This window comes from Artemia sp. Qi Xiang Cuo, chromosome 8 (assembly GCF_049724085.1).
Source record: "Artemia sp. Qi Xiang Cuo chromosome 8, ASM4972408v1, whole genome shotgun sequence".
Taxonomy (NCBI): domain Eukaryota; kingdom Metazoa; phylum Arthropoda; class Branchiopoda; order Anostraca; family Artemiidae; genus Artemia; species Artemia sp. Qi Xiang Cuo.
Window position 1 is genome coordinate 32,909,225 of NC_142801.1, and position 18,495 is coordinate 32,927,719.

The 18,495-nt window shown below is 38.3% G+C and overlaps 1 protein-coding gene across 1 annotated transcript in view; it reads right to left on the minus strand.

Annotated features, from left to right (window-relative positions):
* Positions 1-18,495, minus strand: part of LOC148949343 (L-asparaginase) — a 90,251-nt gene that overhangs the window by 14,234 nt on the left and 57,522 nt on the right. The window contains exons 4-5 of the mRNA XM_089092678.1: positions 9,820-10,005; positions 5,429-5,542 (exon numbers count right to left, since the gene is read on the minus strand). Of these exons, the coding sequence (XP_088948804.1) occupies positions 5,429-5,542; positions 9,820-10,005 (300 nt within the window). The remainder of the gene's footprint in view (positions 1-5,428; positions 5,543-9,819; positions 10,006-18,495) is intronic.

Below are 18,495 nucleotides of genomic sequence, written 5' to 3' on the forward strand. Positions count from 1 at the left end.
CCAAACAAATCCAGTCAAAATTTTGAGACAGCCATTTTGTTCAGCATAGTAGAACGGAACAGCACCTATGTCTATTGGGATATTGGGTGTGTCAACCCCCCCCCCCCCCACAGTTATGCAATTGGCCTATTGTGAAATAAAACCAAATATTGCTTTAAAACTAAATCAAAAGGCACTGTGTATGGTTGCCAATAAGAAACCTCAGTGGTATATCGAAAACGACTTTAAGTTGAAACTTTCAAGGCTACTACTACTGCTAATTCTCTCACAATTTAAATAAAAAAAAAGAGTGTAAGCGTATTCAGGTTGTCAAAGAGCATAGACAGAATTTTTTGGGAGTGATATTAAGTTTTATATTGGATTTTATAGAAAAAAACGAAAAGATATAAAAAAAAAAATTCCATGAAAAGACAATGTCAATAAAAAACGAAGAGGAATTAATTAAAAAAAACTTTTTCGACAAAACAAGTTTTTCAAAGAAAAGTAAAGGGGGGAGAGGATCATCATCAACAGAAAATTAACGGGCGGGGGGGACATCATCCACTAAGACATAATTTCCGGGCCTTTCAGCTACGTTGAACAAAATTGCTATTGGATGTGCGTGTGGGGAAATAATAGGCGCGGGGGTGGGGCTGGTTGCCCCCTATCACTTTCAACTATTAAAAAGGGCACTAGCCCTTTTAATTTCCAATTGAATGAGCCCTTTCCAAAGTTTCTAGGGCAACTCCTTCTATCTGAAGTACCCTAGTCTAAAAAAAAAATATCGCATTGTGCCACATCACTCTTTACTTTGGCAGCGCTATTGCGCTGCCTATAATGACCCAAACAAAATACTTTTACGTAACTTCACAACTCAAACTGAAAAAGTTTAGGGAACTGGGTATAAAACCAGTGTTTTCACTTGCCCCTTCGTAAATCCTTACCCGAGCACTAATTAAAAAGTTCATAGTTTGCAATCAAACCCAAAAAAAATAGTTTATCGGGCCATTATTTTGGCAATAGATCTATTCCTGAAAGTCACTTTCAATTTACGAGCGTGCAGTTAAATATAGCTGAGTTGCACGAGGGTTCAGTTAAACGGATATTTAGTTAAACGGGGTTCAGTTACAGGAGGCTTCAGTTGCAGGAGAGTTCAGCAACATGGGTTCAGTTACACGCACACCAAGGATAGGATCTCCACTGAGGCTCTTCTATAGGCTGAATTAAATACATGTTCAGAATTGATTAAATGATTCAGGCACTTTTCAATTAGTAATCTACGAGTGAAAATTCGACGCATCCTCTCTTTTTACCAGAACTACGCTGCTCTTATCTTGAAACTTATCTACATCACCTCTTAGTCTAATAAGCATCATGATGATAAGTAATTTGCTTTCTACGTAAACCAAGCTAATGCCTGTCTAATTATCCCACTCGCTCTTATTACCTTTCTTATAAAGGGGTTTCATCAAAGTTTTCCTAAGACGACTATGTACTTCCCCCTTTTTTTAAAAATAACATTCATAATCTTCAATAATCTATCTCTAACTTCGCAACCACCATAAGTCAAAGACTCATTTACCACACTATCAACATCTGAGGCTTTATTATTTTTTTATCCTATTAGTGCTGTCTCTAACTATTCTTCGCGAAACGAATCTTCCTTGACTTAAAAATTGTCAGGCACCCCAGTTTTGGAAAGGTTTTTCTTCCAGCACTTTCTGTGGACCAGGCTATACGGCAAATCATTAGGCTGATGACTTATTTTCGAAATTATGTTCGAATTTAGAAGCTTTAAAAATAAATCATCTGCATGTCTGCATGCCCTTATTCCTTCAGCAAAATTGTTTTTGCAATCGGCATGAATTTTAGATAATGCATGCTCCTGTAGGAAAGCTGAGGTAATCCTGTATTTGAATTTATTAGTGAGATAGTTCCGCTAATTGTACTATTTCGTGTACTGTTTTTTTTTATACAATTCTATCTTTTTCTACTCTTTTCAGATATAACAGAAGTGGATGTATTCTACCCGAAAAGATTCTTCGGGGTTGAATGCCTTAAACTCATGTTAGTGACTCCAAAGTTTATTGGATTTTTCATTTTTGCATTCCAGTCATATATATAAAACCTTACCTTAGATCCGCCTGTGCCTCCAGAGGCACCCAGGGCAGCAAGAAGGAGCCGCCAATCTTCCCGCAGGTTTGCTGCTGCAAGTATGTCCTCCCACTGAGGTTGAATTGATGTGTGCAGGTTACGGAGATCTGTCTGGTACGTTCGCCACAGGGTGTTTCTGGGTCTGCCCCTGCGGCGTGGACCCGATGGCTGCCAACGGTGCGCTGCATTTGGTATTCGGAGATTGTCCATACTTTAGTACGTGGCCAAGGTATCTCCATCGGCGGACTCTTATGATATATGTCACAAGAGGCTGGCCGGTCTTGTCACGGATAGATTGGTTTGTTATTCTCTGCTACCAACGGATGTTCAGAATTCTTCTGAGACATGTGTTTTCGAAAGCAAGTATTCCTCTCCCTTGTTCCTGGCTCAAGTTCCAGGTTAGCACTGGCATAACATTGCTATTGAAGAGTCGTAGCTTTAGCCATATAGAGAAGCTTTGGGACCGCCATACCTTCCGTAATCTACTGAAGGCCCCATTAGCTTGGTCGATTCTTGTGAGCACTTCTTTTGTGGTCGATCCGGTGTTTTCTATTATGCTTCACAAGTATTAGAAATGAACGACTTGCTCAATGTGTTGGTCTCCGCAAGTGATGCTCAGGGGTGAATCTGTGGTAGCCATGCATTTTGTTTTCTCATTATTTATTTTCAAGCCGACCTGGCCACCTCTCTCCTTCACTTTGTCATGGAGTTCTTGCAGTCTTTGCTTGCATGATTCTAGGACGGCGATGTCGTCAGCGAAGTCTACATCACTGAGGCGTGTTTCTGGATTCAGCTTGATTCCGTCTGTGCTTGTACTTCGCAGTATGTAATCAATGACGATTACGAAAAGTAGCGATGACAATACGCAACCTTGCTTAACTCCTGACATAATGCGGAAGAAACGAGTTTGGCTATCTGGTGTCTTTACACAGCACTCGCTATATTCATAAAACGCAACGATCAGCGAAACTATCTTTTCAGGGATTCCGTAATGCAGTAGGATCTTCCACAGACTTTGGCGGTCTACTGAGTCAAATGCCTTCTCAAAATCGATGAATATCATCTAGATTTTGGAGCGCCATTCTCTGCTTTCTCCCGTCAGTAGCCGTAGAGTAAATATCAGGTCTGCACTTGAACGGTTCGGTCTGAATCCATGTTGCTCGTCGCGAAGGTTTCTGTCGAGCTGCGATCTGATTCTCTGCAATAAAATGTGCGTCAGTAATTTGCTAGGTATTAAAAGCATGCATATTCCATACAAGTTGACTGGGAGGGATGTATCGCCTTCCTTATAGATCCTCAGAAAGGTGCCGCGTTTCCACTCCAAAGGTATTTTGGCGGTCGTCCAGATTACAGCAGACAATGCTGTCCAGAACTTGAGGCAGGTCAGAACAGTCGCTTTGATCATTTCCGTGGATATCCTGTCTTCGCCAGGTGACTTCCCATTTTTCAGCTTCTTTGCTGCTGCTATAATTTCAGTTGATGATGGTGGATCTGTTCTGATATCTAAGGAAAACAGTGTTGTTGCTGGGATCTCTGGGGGATCGTCTGGTGGTGGTTTTATATATATAAAAGCAACGAAATATTTCGTATATGTTTCTGTATTGACAGATTCACATTCTCCGTGGTTATAATTGATGACTGTGTCAAATAAATAGATAATGCAGTTATCTTACGGCTGAAAACGAAACTACAAGAAAAGAGAAGTGCAACACAGGAAAATTTGAAATAAATGAGCATCACCATGAATAGCACTAAACAATCAAATAGAACTCTTTCGGATATTCTTGTACCGTGTACCAATATAAACAAATTTTTGTTTAAGGATGTGTCTTGATTGACTAGACCAAAAGGACCTCCTTGATTCTGTCACATGTCTTGTAAGTTTAAACAGGGCAGAGAGAACAAAATTTTTGGTGTAGTTTCACGTGTCACAAATCGACGCAATGAAATTTATTTCAAAATGTTTGGTTTAGTTGAGTCTGCCTGGACCTGTCTAAATTCCCTGTAATTTTCGAGCCGTCTAAAGAAAGAAAAATTTTGGGGGAGTATTTTCGGGAGTTATGAATCGATCCAGCCAAAATAGTTTTCAATTCTCTCTTTTGCATAGGGTTTAAATGGCTCAAGAACTTTTTGTATAATTATTAACATAATTGGGTAGATTTTCATCCAGTCAGAGGCACGATATTTGTGGGATCGTTTTTGGACGCCAAGAACTTTTCGATTATTCAGCCTGGGTGGCTAAAAAATATTCAAAATCCAAGAACTTTTTTGGTGAGGCTGACTGAACATAGTCCTTGAAACCAATGCTGTTTCGGAAGTAAAAGATTTTTGGCGCATTTTTAGGTAAACCTAATTTATTTTCAAATGTTTTCTGTGCGTTAGGGTCTACCAAGGAAGTTACGGATGTAAGTTTCAAGCAGCTCATAAAACAAAAGCTTGCTGGCCCTTCTTTGGGCCCCACCCTCTATTGAGCCAATATATTTTCAATTTCCTTTTTTGCATTAATATCTCTTTGTCCCAATGACTCGTATATATAAGTTTGAAGCCAATAAAAAAAATTTTTTTGGCTTATTGTGAGGGACCCTCTTGTAGCACCCTTCCTCTCAGAACAAAATTTGAGGTGCTCTCAGCCCAGGAAATGATCCCTGAAACTTTCAAGCTAATCGAGAAACATCATTTTTTGCCCTATTTTCGGGTCTCATTTTTGTCAGCCAATCCCCCCAGTCTAAAAATGTGTCTCCACATTAGGGTCACCTTGGCCATAATGTTTGTTTGCCGTTTTTGGGGCCAATTTGAGGTAAACCATTATCTTAATTCCTTTTTTTTGCATTAAGATCCTCTTGGCCTAATGCTTCACTGAAATGAGCTTCTAGAAAAGCAAAAAGAAAAAGTTTTTGGGCTCATGTACCTAATTAACCATTTTTTTTTTTTTTTTTTTTTTTTTTTTTGCATTGCGATCTCTTTTGTCCAAAGACTTATCGATATAAATTTCAAGCTGATTCGAAATAAATTTTGCCCATTTCAAAGACTTATCGATATAAATTTCAAGCTGATTCGAAATAAATTTTGCCCATTTTCAGAAGGCCCCAGCCCTTAAACTAAATTACTGTTTGAGCATATTAAGGTTACTTTGATTCTGTCCTTTTGCTTAGTTTATAAAATCGGGATTTTTAAGTTGAAACATTGGATGTTTATTATATAGGATTAGCTTTGGTTTGTAATTTTCCTTAACACTTTTTTGTGTTTAGCTTATTTATCAGTATAAAAACCGGTATGTTGCCAGACTATGTCTTACCTTTCGTTGAGTTTCGATATCCCAGTCTGGATGAGCTAATACGTAAGAAAGCTTCGTAAGTGCCGCCTCTGGTGTCATATCGTAACCAGGCAAAACTCCAACTTCAAGTAAAGCCTTAAAATAAAAGAGAAAAAGCTTAAGAAGATTGCAGTCTTTCTTTCTCAAGTTTATAAAATGACATTTCTAACAAAGTTGCGTAGCTGTGTAATAAAAAATACTTTACTTTGCATTCTTCCATAGCTACCAATCCTCTTAATTCGCGTAGCTACTGAAGGCCCTGGCTAAAGGGGCAAATCCTCCCACTTTTTGCACAATGCTTGTCCCCTGTACGAGATATCGAACTCCAATGGAAAAGGAACATATAAGCAATGTATCCTTGGCATTGCTTCCATTGCATTGAAATGATTAATACTATTAATACTAAAAATTCACTGCAATACAAACTGCTTGAGGCCAATACAGCTACGCACAATCCTCCTCCATCCCAATCTATTCAAAGCCTCCCTCATTAAAACCTCTCAAGAAGTTCCCATTGCCCTTAAATCTTTCCTTACGACATCCTTCCACTCCATTCGGGGACGAACTGCTTTTCATTTGGTCCTAGACGGTTGGCCGACAAGGACGATCTTGGCAATCTGCCGTCCTTTATCCGCAGAACGCGTCCTAGCCATCTCAACCTTTCTCTGATTATAGCCCAAGAAAGCAGGATTGAACCACATTTTTCGTACAGCTTACTGTTTGAGATACGGTCAGTCATTTGGGTACTCAATAACAATCCGTGGGCAATTCCTCTAGAAAAATGATTAATAACAACAAGTGATTAGTAATAACCATAAATTCAAGGTGTCACTTAAGTTTACAGATTATATACAGGGAAATTATTTACACTCGATCAAAATTGGGAGTCTTGTTTATCGCAGCTAGCTAATTATTAGAATATATGTTGAAAATTCTATTGGATCTTAATATTCTTCAATCTCAATTTTAAGTTTTAATCTTAATATTGCTCAATTGTCCAAATTTATTGAAATTTAAGCGCCATATTTGTCTCAATTAATTACAATTTATGCTAGATTTTTACCCAAAATAATAAAAAAATTTTCAGTCAAAGATAATCAGTAACGGACTGTCAAAGAACTCGTAACTGATCAAATGTTCATGAGCTCCAGGCAATACAAATTTGAGTCTATTTACACCTGTTTGTATCTGTCATATCTGTCTTAGTCACCTTACTATAGAGTAAATGTTGATATTTGAAAGATGGCTTTCTCCATTAGACCGCTGATTGGTCCGTGTGTTACTGTACCTTGCTCTCTGTGTAGCAGAGCATCTTATAAATCCCAGAAGATAGAAATATAAAATTGCTAAAAAAAGGAAGTTTTTGTCAATCCAAAATAATATATTCTGAAACATTAAGTTGGAAATTCCGAAAAGTTAAGTCTATTTTTGGGCACTAGATTAAACTTACACCCAGATTAATTTTTCCCCCTTTATCTAGAAGCATTTTTATCCTCAGATTTATTTTATCTGTATTATAGATGATGGTCCAAAAGAGATTTTTGGGCCCAAATATCTTACAAAACCCCTTCCCCCTCAGATTAAAATGTAATTAGATATGGTTCTTCAGCTTCAATGGTCACTACATGGATAACCTATTATCCTTCATTTTATTGCAGAAATTTTATTGCAGGATAGACAGACGTGTGAGACGTTATAGACCTAGTGAAAAATTAACAAATGTCAAAATTTACCGATTTTCTATAACTTTGGATTTGTGGTCAAGAAAGCCGCACCTTAGCTTTATACTATTGTTTGTTCTTTATAATGAGACCAAAGACAAAATACTATACACTGTATATGGAAGACACATCATGCTTTAATAAGACTCGCTCAAATCAAACCCGGTGCAATTTAATCCTTATTTAACTCAACCCCATACAAACCGTCCCTTGTGTAACTAAACCCTCATTCAAATCAACTCAAAAAACAAATTTTCACCTCGCAGTGAAAAGATCATAATCCTCAATAACACCAAAAGACACCTCCTCGGTCACTGATTAGAGCGACAGATCCAAGAAGCTTTGAACTTCCACCAATATGTCTATAAGCTGCTACATCATATTCATTATTTATATCAATTTAGCTTTGCTATTAAAGGGAAGAAATCTCAGGCTACTGGAATTTATATAAAGTCTTGAAGACTTTTACAAAGTTTACCAAATTTATCTTTCAAGCAAAACTTGTTTATTTATAGAAAAAAAAACTTTAGAGGACACCAAAACGGCGTGCTGAAATGTAACAAATCCATGGATCTAGAGTAGAATTAAATAATAAAAAAAAAAGTTTTTTTAACTGAAAGTAAGGAGCGACATTAAACATAAAAACGAACAGAAATTATTCCGTATATGAAAGGGGCTATTCCCTCCTCAACGCCTCGCTCTTTAAGCTAAAGTTTTCTATTGTTTTAAAAAATAAAGTTGTGTGACAGAGTCAAACTTTAGCGTAAAGAGTGAGGCGTTGAGGAGGGGACAGCCCCTTTCATACATGGAATAATTTCAGTTCGTTTTAAGTTTTAATGTCGCTCCTTACTTTCAGTAAAAAAAAAACTTGTTTTTTTATTTAATTTCTGAACGTTTTTTAATTAACGCAGCTTTGATTTTGGCTCACCGTACATGAATAATTAAAGCGAAATTTGTATATTAATTTTACTTTTTTTTGGCTAAATGGCTTTCTCGAAATTTTGTTCTGATGTAACTTACGAATTAACTTACCTGACGAGCTTCTATATTCGTATGTTTTTATTGCGTATATTTGAGAGTTTTTCCCCTAGTCAATACCCCGCTCTTTACGCTAAAGTTCGAATTTTGTTCGAATCACAAACCCCTGAATCAAAAAGGCCGGTTAATTAGAAAAGATAGGTCTTTTCAAAGTACTAAAAAAAACTTTAGCGTAAAGGGCGAGGTATTAACTAGGGGCGAACACCCTCATATACGTAATAATTTCTGTTCGTTTTAAGTTTTAATGTTGCTCCTTACTTTCAGTTGAAAAAACTAGTTTTTTTATTTAATTTCTGATCGTTTTTTAAATAACGCTGGGAAATCCGGGCCCCGTCATAGAAATGTCCCTTCCCCCAAGGAAACATCCTCCATGGAAATATCCCCCCTAACCCCCTTCTTCGACCCTCCCCCCCCACCAGAAAAAAATCCCCCCTGAAAACGTCTGTATACTTCCCAATAACCAATATTACGTGTAAGCAATGGGCACAGCACATAGCTTACAGCCCTTTCCCTAGGAACTCCGGGGTCTTAAGTCATCCTCAAAGACATATTTATTAGATTTTCGACTCTACTGAACAAAATGGGTATCTAAAAGTTTTGATTGGGTGACTACGGGGAAAAAATGAGCGTGGGAGGGGGCCAAGTTGCCCTGCAATTTTTTGGTCACTTAAAAAGGGCACTAGAACTTTTAATTTCCGTTCAGATGAGCCCTCTCACGATATTCTAGGACTACTGAATCGATGCGATCACCCCTGAAAAAAAAAAACACGCATTCGTGTTCTTCTGGCAAAAAATACAAAATTAAACATTTTTGCAGATAGGAGCTTGAAAGTTCTACAGAAGGGTTCTCTGATACGCTGAATCTGATGGTGTGATTTTCATTAAAGTTCTATGATATTTAGGGGTTGTTTTCCCCTTACTGTTTTCACGAACTGTTTGATAATGAACAAATCGGTTTTTCATTGAAACCAAAAGCAGGGCCTTAATTTCCTATGGAGCAGAGGGGAGGGGGCAACTGCTCCTCCCAGACCCCAGCTTGATCCCCCCCATCTGAAATTTTGTTTCTTCAAAATCTTGTCAAAACTAAGATATGTCTGCATAATTCAAGCATCAACAGAAACAGATCATTTTTCTTTAGTATATTTTCACTTTTGTAGTACTATAAAGTACCTTTATAGTACCTTTATAGTGCTACATAGTACCTTTATGGTACCAATCGGTTCATTTTTCAGTTTTTACTGTCATTTTCTCTTGATTTGGGAAACTTAGCTCCAACTTTGCTCCCCACCCCCCAGGATTTTGACAAAATTACGCCACTGCCCAAAATTCTTTTTTTTTAGGGAAGTTCGAAAGCAATTTCTACTTATAAACAGTTAACCTCTATTTTCCGATGTTGTGGCTTATTAATACTCGCGAGGATTGTTATTTAAGAGGACGAAGAGCTCAAATAAATGACGAGGACCCTGATTTCCCAAACTGAAAGTTGAGATTTTTCAACTCTATGTACATAATTACTAGTACACATGTTCATAATTCCTAATTATCTGGATTTGATATGTCGGGAAATGGGATCCTCTTGTATAATTCCACAAAAGCAAAATTTTTTGTTCTTACCGATCCCGTTTCGTACAATGCAGCAACAGCTCCTTTGGCGCATTGCGTTATATTAATAATAATGACTCCTCGCGCCGTTGCCTCCCGCAAGGCTTCCATCAGATCTGGACGACTTGAAGGAATATTCCCCGCTCCATAAGTTTGAAGAACAACACCGTGCATCGGTTCTGCCAAAAAAGATTTTACCTGAAAGTAGAGTGTGATGGATGAGGATAAGACAAAGGAACTTATTTGTGGGGGGATATAGAAAATTCACGGAAAATGCCAGAAACACTCCCCGTAGAATTCAGCTTTAAAAGATCTCGCACAAGTGAAAAATCTCAAAATCGAGTGTTCAAAGAAGCCAGGAGCAGTTCTTACAGGATCATAGAGGTCCTGGATCTGGATAAATTGACAAGTTTAAGGGCACTTTAACTTTGGGTACGTTTTTTAAATAACCCTGATCGATTTCACGAAGTCCCGATTTCCTGGATATGGGTAAATTGACTAATTTAAGAGCTCTTTAACTTAATGTACTTTTTGTTTTTGGAATAACCCTGATTGATTTCAGTCCCGCTTTCGACAAAAGAACAAAAAACGTTTTTGCGAATACACCCTTGGATAGGCCTCTTGTAAGAAAATATTAATCAACCGCTTTAAGGTTCACTTTGAGGGTTTACTATAGGAGCGGAAAATAAATTGTTAAATATGTTATAAAAATTATTTTTTGTTTTGTTTATTTTTGTTACAATTTCAAAAAGCAATGGCTCCTTAATAAAATATAAAACAAGTAATATTTCTTATTTTATCAAAAATGTCCTTACTCTAAAAGTGAACATCTAATATGGACATCTCCATGGCTCCTGGACATTGATGGCCCCATTTTTTTTTTTTAGCCCATAAAATCAAAATTAGGAATCGCAAGAAATTGTAGATTGTATCACCCAACCAAGTTTGGGACATACTCATAAGGACAAATTTTGATACGTATTAGTGTGTTTTGTCCCTCTGCCATAAGATATCTTGAAACCGCCGAAGACAAGAGGCAGCAGTGGTCTACACACGGGGAAGAAGTAATGGGATACTAATTAGATTTTAATGACAGACTGGTCATTTTAAAGGCAAGAAATTTTATTTCTGGAAACTGGAATTTTGGTAGTTACCAGGTCAATATTTTCGTTTTCTTTTGTTAATATTATTATTAACTAATAAAATTTTTGTAATACAGGAGCGTTATTTTTATGAAAAGAGTAAGATTAATATTCTGAATTCAAAAATTTTATAGGACAACTGGAGGTTTTTTCAGTTGATTATGAATAAGAACACGATTAAAGATTGCTTGAGTTAAAAAAAACAATTTTTTTCAAAACAGAGGCAGCGCAATAGCGCTGCCTAAGTAAAGAACGATGTACGCACAATGTATTATTTTTGTTGTTTTTTTAGACCAGGACACTTCGTACCGAAGTAGTTGTCGTAGAAACTTCGAAAAGGGCTCATTCGATTGGAAATTGGAAGGGCTTGTGGCCTTTTTAATAGTCAAAACTGATTGGAGGGCAACAAACACCCTTCTTATGCCCACCATTTCCCCAAACACACCCAATCAAAATTTTGAGACAGTCATTTTGTCCAACGTAGTTGAACGGTCCGGAAATTATGTCCTTGAGGATGACACACCCCCAGAGCCCTCAGGGAAAGGGTTGTTGGTTATGCTCTGGGGGCATATGAGGTTTTTATAGAAAGCATTGTCGTAGAAACTTCAAAAAGGGCTCATTCGATGGAAACTGAAAGGGCTAGTGCCATTTTTAATAGTCGAAATTGATTGAAGGGCTACTAACCTCCCTCTCATGACCACCATTTTTGTCCAAACACATCCAATCAAAATTTTGAGATAGCCATTTTCTTCAACATAGTTGAAAGTTCTGGAAATTAGGTCTGTTGACAACCCCCCCCCCCCCAGAGCCCTTAGTGCAAGGGTTGTAAGTTATGCCCTGGGGCATATAAGGTTTTTATAGAAAGCGTTGTCGTCGAAACTTCAAAAAGGGCTCATTCGATTTGAAATTGACAGGGCTAGTGCCCTTTTTATTAGTCGAAAGTGGTTGGAGGGCAACTAACCCCTATCTCACGCCCACCATTTCCCCAAACATATCCAATCAACATTTTGAGATAGCCATTTTGTTCAACGTAGTTGAAAGGTCGGGAAATTATGTCTTTGAGGATGTCATTCCCCCCACAGCCCTCAGGGCAGGGGTTGCAAGTTATGCCTACGACATGGTGGGCGTGGAAGGGGTGTTAGTTGCCTTCCAATCAGTTTTGACCCTTAAAAAAGGCATCAGAACTCTCGATTTCCAATCGAATGAGCCCCCTTTGAAGTTTATACGACGACCCCTTCCATATGAAGTGTCTGTGCGAAAAAAATAAATAATAATAATAAATAATAAAACATTGGAGCCTCTGATGTATCCAATAGGTATTTTGAGACAGTCCTTTCATTCAAAATAGTCCAATTATCATATAACAAGGCTTTTGAATTTGATGCACACCGCCAGAGCTTAAGGGCGAGGGCTGTAAGTTATGCCCCTGGGGCATTTAAGTTTCTTATGGAAGGGATGGTTGTAAAGGCTTTAGAAGTGACTCATTTGGTTTAGATTGGAAGTTCTAGATCGCTTTTAAGAGTCAATGAAGATGGAAGTCAAGTAGCTCCCCCCCCCCTCCACCCAATTACCCCTCTTTTCAAAATGCATTTGATTGGAATTGTACGATTGCAATTTTGTTTAAAATAGTCCAAAGAACATAAAAAATGTTTCCAGGGTTAGCAAAACCCCCCAGAGCCTTGGGGCAAGGGATTTAAGCAATGCCCTGGGGGCATATAAGGTTTCTATGGAATGGGTTGTCGTATTAAATTCAGATGGGTCTAATTTGATTTTAAATTGGAAGTTATAGTGCCCTTTTGAAGAGTCAAATTGATTTGAGAGACCCCCCCCCCCACGCCCATCATTTCCCATGAAAAATATCCAACCTTTCATCGTTGAAAGGTTCAGTAATTATCCGTAGCAATAGTTATAGTAGCAGTAGTAGCATTAGTAGCAGTATGCAAATGGCACCTTTTTTTCAATATCTCCTTAAACACACGATCAAATGCCCTATGCTTTCTAAAAACTAGAATATAATTTGTACTTTACTGAAAAAATTCTTCTAAATGTTTTCACTTTTATAGCTTTAAGAAATAAAAAATTAATTAAAATTTAAGGAATAAATATGAGCATATGTATGTTAAACTGACAATGCACATTCATTTGAATTTTTTTCGCTAAAGTACAAGTTATATTCTGGCTTTTAGAAAGCATAGGGGTTTTGAATCCTACTCGTATTAATTTCTGCTCGTTTCGAGTTTGACTCTGCTATTTATTTTAGTTTCTGTTCGTTTTGGGGTTAATTTATTTTTTTATACTAATTTTTGGGATTTTTATTATTGGTAGATTGTCTTATTATTTTTGTGTTCAGTATTGGTTTAATTGACTTCTTTACTTTTTTTGAAAAACCTATTTTGTGGGATAAGTTTTTTTAATTAATAAAAGGAAAGAGCAACACTAAAACTTAAAATGATAAAAAACGATTCCGTATATTTGGCTACCCACTCCTTAAGCCCTCACCCTTTACGCTAGAGTTTTATAGTGCTATGTTGAAATCAAAAAGGAGCGTAGCACATACAAAACGAATTGTCTTTTAAGACATTTCAGCAGAAAATTGTTTAAACCAAACCCACATCGATAAGCCTTTCAATTCTTGAAGTAATGTGAAAAAAACTTTTTATTTTGACCCAATTGCCCTTATGCTTTAACAGTCGTTTTTAAAGCATGGGAGACACAAATTCAAATATTGGCGTAAAAACTGAGGTTTAATGAGGTTCCCTCAACTACGGAATAATTTCTGATCGTTTTAAATCTAGTGTCACTCTTTACTTTCACTGGAAACCTTTTTGTAAGACCTCCTATTCATTTTTCAATATCATTCCCAGGGTTACCGTAAATCTGAGAAGGGCTATTGAACCCTCAGCTTCGACTCTTTAGATCAGAGTTAGCTTTTACATACTAATGCTTCGCGAAATAGAGCTAATTTAACCCCTGTTTTTTATTTACATTGAGTTTTAATATTAATATGACAATACTTCAAGAATGATAGAAATCCCGGAAAAAGTACACCGCTTCAAATACTTATTAGGAGGGGTACTCTGATCTCTCAAATATGAGTTGAAGGTTCATCATTTCCACGATTTTTTATGCGAGTTCTTCGAGCCGATCTTTTTTTTAAAAGGATATCACCAATGGACCTAAAATTAGGCCAAGGGGTTAACGATCCCCGAGAAGCAAGAAATTATAAGAAAACGTATACAAATAGGAAAAGAAGAGAAGAAATATTCCAATTAAAATTTGGGCAATAGCAAACATCCTGGTAACATTTGCCTCCCCCTTGCAGAATTTCCTGCTGACGCTGATGAAGCTCCATCCCCGACATCTTCATCTTTTGTGCCAGTAAAAATATGAATTTAATATTGTGTGAATTTTTTATTTGTATTGTATATAATTGTATGCATTTAATAATAAAAATATGAATATAAAATTGCAGAAAGAAAGTTTTGTGCAATAAGAGGAGCCACCATCCCCAAGCACTGACGTTACAGGCTGAGTAAAAAAAAATAATCCCGGGAACTAGGGAAAATAGAGACTAATTTCTATCCTCCCTGCTCGAAACCTAAATCTGAAGGCTCACACAGGGCTAGAAAATTTTTACATAAAACTGTTTTTTTTTAACTTCAGGTACAGACTCCCGATGCCACCAGACCAAGATCCACTTGTCTTCCTCCATAATAGTTTATGCGCAATTACACATCACTAGACATAATTTTATCAAGCATCAAATCAATCAACTTATTTAAGTGAAGCATTAAAATAAATGTCTATATTAACCATTAACTGGGAAGCTCATTGTATAGTTTTTCAATAGTTTAACAACTCTGCACTTTAGCTCTTTTAATACGTTGAATTTTCTGGTGTAATTTTATAAGGATCACTCGCTATTTTGTAGGTTTTTTGCCCCTTTGTCGAAAATCACGCCATTTTCTGAGGTTCGTATCTTTTGGTGGGTAAGTTTAAACTTAATGAACTTTACTTACTTGAAACTGCTATTAAAAGCCAAATTTTTTAGGTATTTTTGGTACTTGTATGAAATACACCCTACCTAATATTCTTCTAATCTGTTTTTCTGACGCTGAATCCTAATGGAATATACCTAAGTATGATAAAACTATAACACTTTAGAAGCCAATGTGGGCTATATATTTGCACATTAAGGGGGGGGGGGGTAAAGTATAGCAGGTCTGCATGCCTAATGTGTTAGGTTCAACTATTTTGCATATTATGTAGTAAGAATCGTTTTCTAACTTAACATTGTCCAAATACTTTACCCCCATTCCCCCCTCTAATATGTAAATATATAGCCCAAATAATATATTTTCTATTTATTCTGTCACTTCTCTTTGTCTTGTCTCACGCCAAGCTGAAAGAAAGAACAAAAAACCGGTTCTGCAATGCGTAAATGAAGAAACAACTTGAGCGGTAGGGGGTATTTCATACAAGTACTATTTTTTTTATAAAAAGAAAAACTCGCTACCATGTACTGTTTGAAAGCTTTAAAGGCTCTTAGAACAGAGAAACCTTATTTGTATGAAAAAAGTAGAGAGGGGTCAGGAGGTCCGAACGGGGCACCAAATATGGGCATAGAATACGGACGGGGCTCCATATATGGGCATAGAGTCATTAGGGAGAATACGTGGCTAATGGGGTCAATGACCTCTTTTTCCAAGGTCGATTTATTTGATGTTTCTATGTGTAATAACATCGACCTTGACATTCGCTGAGCGTGCACTTACAACAACAACAACATCGACCTTGGAACACCTGTGCTGTCGACCTCAATTCACCTATCGTGAATCAATAATTCCCCCTTAGAAACAACAAATTAATTTCCCCTTTCTTGACAGATCAATCAATCAATGACATCATCTGTCAGACTTTAAAAATTTTCGCCCTAGAAACATTTCTCCAGGAATAGATCCAAATCATTAATGTCTTTGCCTCGGGAACAACTCTTTTGGTCGAACTCCAAAGGATATTAATAACCACAGGCCATGGAAACAATTAGGCAAGAAACATCTTAGCGATGAATTGTTTTAGCGCGCGAAAAGGTTTCTTATTAATTTGAAATGCGTTAGCGCAGAGATGCCAATAACAAAGGAACACGCTGAATTTACGTTTAGGGATTATTTGGGCGAAACCGTTTTAGACAGGTTATGGAACTATTTCGGCGAAACAGATAGAGACATTTTAAAAGAAGATTTTTGAAGAGATTTTGGAAGAGGTTTTGAGTGTGATCGTTATAATACACAAGTTTAATTTTAACAGTGTTGTGAGGTCCTCAAACCCAACCCCAAAGGGTTCCAATCCTCCTACCCCAACCCCGAAGGAAGCCCCCGGTCCTCAAAAGCCCCCCAAGCTCCCAAAGGCCCTCCACCGGTCCCCAAATGTCCCCCAGGCCCCCAACTGTCCCCCGGACCCTCAAAGGCCCCCCAAGCTCCCAAAGGGCCACCGGCGCCCCCAAAGGCCCACCCAGACCCCCAAAGACCATCCCCGAGCCCCCCAAAGGCCCATCGAGCTCCCAAAGGACCAACGGGGTCCCAAAGGCCCTCCACCGGCCCCCAACTGCCCCTCCGGACCCCCAAAGGCCCTCCCCGGGCCCCAAATGTCCCCCAGGCCCCCAACTGTCCCCCCGGACCCCCAAAGGCCCTCCCTGTGCCCCAAAGGCCCTTCCCCGCCCCCCAAAGGTTCCCCGGGCTCCCAAAGGACCAACGGGGTCCCAAAGGCCCTCCACCGGTCCCCAAATGTCCCCCAGGCACCCAAAGGCCCTCCCTGTGCCCCAAAGGTCCTCCTCCGGTCCCCAAAGGCCCATCGAGTTCCCAAAGGACCAACGGGGTCCCAAAGTCCCTCCACCGGTCCCCAAATGTCCCCCCGGCACCCAAAGGCCCACCCCGGCGCCCCAAAGGCCCCCCCAGACCCCCACATGCCAAACCCCGCCCCCCCAACCCCCAACCCCCGGCACCCAAGGTACCCCCCAGCTACCCAAGGAACCACCAACCACCAGGGACCCACCCACCCACCAAGGCAAACCCCCCGCCCCCCGCGGTAGGTGAGGGGTGTTGTCTGAAAACTATGAGTTGGGATGTGTAGTTTGCTACTTCAGGCTTTTCTGAGCTAAGGTTTCCTAGTATTTCCTAGGTGAATGTTGTCTGAAACCAATAGTTTGGGATGAGTAGTTTGCTATTTCAGGCTTTTATGAGCTAGGTTTCTTAGCCTTTCGTTGGTGTGTGTTGAGTGAAACTTATGATTTGGGATATGTAGTTGCTATTTTTGACTTTTCTGAGTTGGATTTCTTAGTCTTTCATTGGTGTGTGGTGTCTGAAACCTATGATTTGGGATGTGTAGTTTGCTATTTTCGACTTTTCTGAGCTGGATTTCTTAGCCTTTCATAGGTATGCGTTGTCAGAAAATTATGATTTGGGATGTATAGTTTGCTATTTCAGGCTTTTCTGAGCTAAGGTTTTCTAGTATTTCCTAGGTGAATGTTGTCTGAAACCAATAGTCTGGGATGAATAGTTTGCTATATTTGACTTTTCTGAGCTAGGTTTCTTAGTCTTTCGTGGGTGTCTGTTGACTGAAACCGATGATTTGTGATATGTAGTTTGATATTTTTGACTTTTCTGAGTTGGATTTCTTAGTCTTTCATAGATGTGTGTTGTATGAAACCTATGATTTGGGATGAGTGGATTGCTACTTTTGACTTTTCTGAGCTGGATTTCTTAGCCTTTCATAGGTGTTTGTTGTCTGAAACCTATAGTTTGGGATATGTAATTTGCTATTTTTGACTGAGCTGAGTTTTTTCTGAGCTAGGTTTCTTAGCCGTTCATTGGTGAGTGGTGTCTGAAACCTATGATTTGTGATATATAATTTGCTATTTCTAACTTGTCATAACCGGATTTCTTAGTCTGTCTTCTGTGTTTGGTGTCTGAAAACTATGATTTGATATGTGGGTGTTGCTATTTTTTTTACTTTTCTGAGATGAATTTCTTAGCCATTCGTAGGTGTGTTTTGTCTGAAACCTATGATTTGGGATGGTTAATTTGCTATTTTTGACTTTTCTGAGCTAGATTTATTAGCCTATCATATGTGTGTCCTTTCAGAAAATTATGATTTGGGAGGAGTAGTTTGCTTTTTGGACTTTTCAGAGCTAGGATTCTTAGTCACTCATAGGTGTTTGTTGTCTGAAACTTCGAGTTTGGGATGAGTAGTTGGCTATTTCAGACTTTTCTGAGCTAAGTTTTCTTAGTATTTCGTAGGTGAATTTTGTCTGAAAAGTATCATTTTGTATTTTTAATTTTCTATTTCGATCTTTTCTGATTTGGATTTCTTAGTCTTTCTTAGGTGTGTAGTGTCTGAAACATATTATTTGGGATGTGTAGTTTGCTATTTTCGACTTTTCTGAGCTAGGTTTCTTAGCCTTTCATAGGTATGTGTTGTCAGAACATTATGATTTGGGATGTTTAGTTTGCTACTTCAGGCTTTTCTGAGCTAAGGTTTTCTAGTATTT